The sequence below is a fragment of the Bombus huntii genome, unplaced genomic scaffold (assembly GCF_024542735.1).
Source record: "Bombus huntii isolate Logan2020A unplaced genomic scaffold, iyBomHunt1.1 ctg00000068.1, whole genome shotgun sequence".
NCBI classification, from domain to species: domain Eukaryota; kingdom Metazoa; phylum Arthropoda; class Insecta; order Hymenoptera; family Apidae; genus Bombus; species Bombus huntii.
In genome coordinates this window covers 143871-148958 of record NW_026099327.1, presented here as the reverse complement: position 1 = coordinate 148958, position 5088 = coordinate 143871, and the positions used below count along the sequence as shown (strand labels likewise).

General features: G+C 42.2%; 1 protein-coding gene across 1 annotated transcript; it reads right to left on the bottom strand.

Annotated features, from left to right (window-relative positions):
• Positions 1–2623: 2623 nt before the first annotated feature.
• On the bottom strand, positions 2624–3704 carry LOC126876282 (uncharacterized). The gene is made up of 2 exons (XM_050639132.1): positions 3652–3704; positions 2624–3098 (listed from the first exon to the last, which is right to left on the bottom strand). The coding sequence occupies exons 1-2, from the start codon at positions 3655–3657 to the stop codon at positions 2727–2729; spliced, it is 378 nt and encodes a 125-aa protein (XP_050495089.1). The 5' UTR covers positions 3658–3704; the 3' UTR covers positions 2624–2726.
• Between the last annotated feature and the right edge of the window lie 1384 nt (positions 3705–5088).

Genomic DNA, 5088 nt, shown 5'->3' with positions numbered 1-5088 from the left:
ATAACACAATGATACACGACTCTACTGGTTACACGCCATTCGAACTCACATTCGGACACCAAGCCAATCTTCCCTCCACAATATCCAAGAATCCCCAACGCACATACGCAGACGAAGTCACGTTCCGCAAAAAGGAATGGGACTCTAGACTCCGACACGCTCGCGAAACATTGATCAAAAGTAAACAGCGATATCAGCGCGATCAAAAACGTAAAATTATAAAACCTCAATCAGTTTTCAAAGAAGGAGACTCCGTTTTAATACATAACGATCATAAAAGGCATAAACTTGATGTGGAATGGTTAGGACCGTACACGATTGATAAGGTATGTACTCCATACTATCTGATTCAAGACAAAAAGATACACGGTAATCGTTTAAAACCTTACTTTCCAGGTCGACGCTCCTCTTTGCCGGAATAGTATCCGCGCAAATAAATATTACACCATTAGAAGGAAACTCTGTATTCGTAGAAAACATAGGAAAAGGATATTTATACAGCGACACTGCCAATGTAATAGTAGGATTAGACACTAGCGACATATACGAACAGATAAGCGCAATAGAATCATATAAATTAACAATAGACTCACGTGCAATCAGCAAACAATACGTCGAAGAGTTAGGCGGATTACAAAATCGCATCAATAACCTAAAACAACTCGCAAAACACTTGAAAGCGTTAACACATACCCGGAGCACACGAGGTCTGCTTAACATCATAGGTTCCGTATCGAAAAGTCTGTTCGGGACTCTCGACGATGATGATCTTACGCTCATAAACAAAAATATGGACAAACTATTCGATGATAATAATAAAATCAAGACCATAATAGCTAATTAAACAGCACTTATTAGAAAAATTGTAAACTCAGAAAACCTAAACCACTTAGAGAGATCATATAGTGATATATTAAAATTACAACAGCAGGCAAATATCGATAGATCTATGCTTAAGATAATCATGAAAGTCGGCACCGCGATGCAAACTTTACACTTCCAATTAGATGAAATAGTTAACGTCATGATATTAGGCAAACAAGGAATAATTAGTCCACAAATACTTGACCCCAATGAATTCATAGAAAATTACGCCAAGGCAATAGGTAGCCAGATGTACAACACCGCGATTTCTGCCAAAACCGAACATTTTCAATTCATACTCGACATCGGTGATCTTAAAATCTTCACAATAGATGACAAAATATTTTTCAAAATCATAGTACCTTTAGTCTCTAACACAGAATGGAACATATTACAAGTATATCCTATGCCGAGTAAAAGAAATGGAGTATTTTTGGCTCCAGTAGTCGAACATCAGATGTATTTAACTTCAGGTCTTTCATTTATAAACGCTGATATCGAGTATTTCAACAAACTTTGTAAGAATCGAGCCGGAACCACTATATGCAAACAAACACTACCAATCCATGAGAGAAATTCAAGAACCGATTGTCGCAGCGAAATAATAAATTTCAAACCACACATTGAACATTGTCAAATAACTGTACTTAAGATTGAAGACATTAGCTTTATACCGCTCAAAACTAGCAACTGTTACATTGCGATACCAGCAAATCCGATAGAAATAGACACAATTTGCCAAACGAAACATACCTTACAAAAACTTGACAAGCCTTCCATCATAAGAGCTAACACTTCTTGCGATTTATTGTACAAAGACGAACACATGCGTATAGGCGAAACAAAAAACGAAGTCATATACGAAATCAAAACAAAAACCCTAGCGCTCAAAACAAACGATAGTTTCACTCATCTATTAGATAAACTCCAGCGAGCACCGAAAATAATAGATAATTTACAAGGCTATAAAACAACGATCGATAAAATAGGCGACGAGATAGAAACTCTTAATTTCGAACACAGAATTAAAAATATACAGTATTGGGGACTAACCACGCTCCAGATATTAGGGTACATAGCATTAGGCATACTAGGTATATATGGATTAAACAAAATAGGGGTATTCAAATGCATCAGGAAATGTATACCGAACAAATAATGTATCAATTTATTTTGCTGCCGAAATGAAACTGTAATCAACAGCCACAATGCGACAGCCCCACCAGTACCACTCACCCTGGGCTCAACACCCAACATCTATATTCCAACCAACACATACCACTCAGATGAAGAGGAGGAATCAGCTGTAATTTTCAAGCCACGTCAAGTCCGATTCCACAAAAGTCTTCTGAAGAAAACTTGAGGGATCAAGTTCAATCTAAGAAGGGGGGAATGTCACAGACGAAATTCGAGCAACTGTATATAACAAACCGAAATTCCGAACGCTTTATCGCGTGTGACCGTCCGGTCAGCACCCGTTCTCAGCCGCCTGAGTGGCATTCGATCACTTCAGCCGTTCTCCGAATTTTACACTAAGTATAAACAAAACCTTCTCCCACTCCAACGATTGGAAGAATATAAATGCTCCCTTCAAAATCATTCAGTCAGTCTAATAAAAAAATTCTTAACTAATCCAAGTATCGAAAGTGTATCATCGCGAACCGAAAAAATTGTATAAATTGAGTAAAAAATAAAAAGAACTTAATCTCCTTTTCGGAAATTAACAAGTTCCTTATTTTTACCTTAATTTTACACGACATCCTAATCGCTCCTATTAGGGTATCAACCATGACACACACCTTTCCTAGATGTAATGAGAATTTTCTATTATTGTCCTATTGCACCCCAAGATACCTAACCTTCTATTTAGTCATCAACAGGTACTTGCCCATATTGACGTCCTTGACCTTGTGATACGATTTCCGGTAAGTAGAATCACCTCCGTCTTGTCTTGAGCTAATTTCAATCCAGTTTCGGTACACCACCGATTCTTCTGCTACTTCAATATCGGGCCTACCACCAATCGTGGGACTCCTCTGAATTTTCCTACTAGGCTTAAAGGGATCACCTTCCTCGTCTCCCCTAGTCTTCGGTGCAACCGATATGGTGACGTTGTCACTTATTCTGATGTCCGACACTATCCTTGGGTTTTCAATACTAACCGCCAACCTCTTGCTATTCGCCTTTGCGCCAGTCGCTGTTACTGTACAAGGGGGTGCCTGGGGTTCCACCTCCTAGCCAAAACCGTTCGAATGTATCCAATCATAACCGAAAGAACTCGCCAAGTCGTCAACAAAAAGCCAGTATAATAGAAATAAAAAATATATAACGAATAAATAAATAAATAAGTATCTAAGAGCAAAACATAGTTATATCCTCATAATTAAATATTATCTTAGAAATTTCTACACAGCTACAATAAACTAAATCTATCAAGCTAAATTTATATAACGCTAAAATAAACTAAATATATCAAGCTAACGCCTGCGCTTCAATAAGAGGCCTGATGATACATACGCAGATCACCGCATGTATAAATAGATAATATAGTAATAAATAAATAAACAACCAGCTAACTAAATAAATAAATAAATGAATAATAACTAAATAACTAAATAATAAATAAACCAACATAACTAATAATAAATATTAATAATAAATAAGTAAATAAATAAATAATATCAAAACAAATAATACATAAATAATCAACCAATAGTTAAATAAATAAATAAATAAATAAATAAACGAGTAAAGTAAATAAATAATATAAATAAGAAACGCATATACCTGCATTCCCCAACCCACACGACGCCGCGTAACTCAAATAAAGCCTCCACGTACGCAGCACCCGTCATACTTATTTATTCTTATTTATTCACCAAGGAAGTTTGACTCGAGTGGCGAAATAAATAAAATAAATAAAATAAACGATATATAACTAGAACTCTGGTCGACCCGACTTTATTTCTTCGTAATAGGAACTTAAGTCGAGCCGGCCGTACATACCCTAGTGTGCTGCCCGTAAGGTGGCGACGCCACACATCGACGCGACAAACCACCTCGCCTGCGCATCGTTCGGCACCACGCGTACGTCCTGCCACTACCATTACAATAATGGCGTCAAATCTATCCACGTGCGCGTCTCGATATTAAAGAAAATCGCGTATTTCTTGTATCTCACGTTGTCGCGCAATGCGAGTGCTACATCACATCCAGTAATACTCAATAACAATTCTTACCCGCTAGTATAAACTCTACGGCGAATACAATCCTCTCCACGCCACGCAGGTGCTCGCCGAGCCCCTGTTTGCCAGCAGGAGCCCGAGACCCGCTGCCCAATCGGTAAGCGTCCGTCCCCGAGAGTTGGTCCTGGGATTTCCCCATTGCATCGAGTGGGCATTGAAGTCCCAGAGGACGAGTACCTTGCGGGGGAGGCATCTCCCGACGCACTCGCCGACCCGTTCCAGGAAGTCCCTGTACGCAGCCAGGTCGATGTTGGGGGAGTCGTATACCGCTACCACCATTACTCCACTCCCGTATGGTCTGGAAGAGCAGATCTTGCGCCCTTCTCGACCTACAGAGATTGCATTGGAGGAGGCGCTTGAACTACTCGGTCACCTCTATGGCCTCCTCCCGACCATCTGCCGCTGCTGCTTTGGCGGTTCTCCCTGGTGTCCTTTCCGCAGCTGCTGGCTCGCGGATTGATCTCCTCCTCTTGACTTTCGGGGGGGGGGGGGACATTCCGCACCGCCCATCCTGTGATTGGCGGGCGTCCCGAGCGACTCGCACAGGGAGCACTTGGGAGCAGAGGCGGGACAGCCTCTGGCGCGGTGTCCGCTTCCGCCGCACCTGTAACACAGGTGCCCTCGATCCTTGCTGGACACGCATGTTGCGCGTACGTGCCCCACCTCCAGCACCTGAAGCACTGCAGGGGCCGCTTCGGGATGGCTCGAATCCTCGCGGTTGACCAGCCCAGGGCTATTTTCCCTGCCTGGGATACTTTCCGGGCTCCTGCCACCGGGCACTTGATCCAGGCAGACCCTAGGCCACCTCTGCCGCCGTTCTCGCCGACCTGAACCTCCGCGCAGCCGCATCCTGCCGCCGAGGCCAGTGCTTTCCGCAGCTCCTCCTTCTTGACCGAGATGTCTATCCCGGTATCTCGAAGCTCCGCCATCCAGGTAGGCGTGGCGACTCTCACCGCAGTTGCGTCTAGCGCCTCGGCCA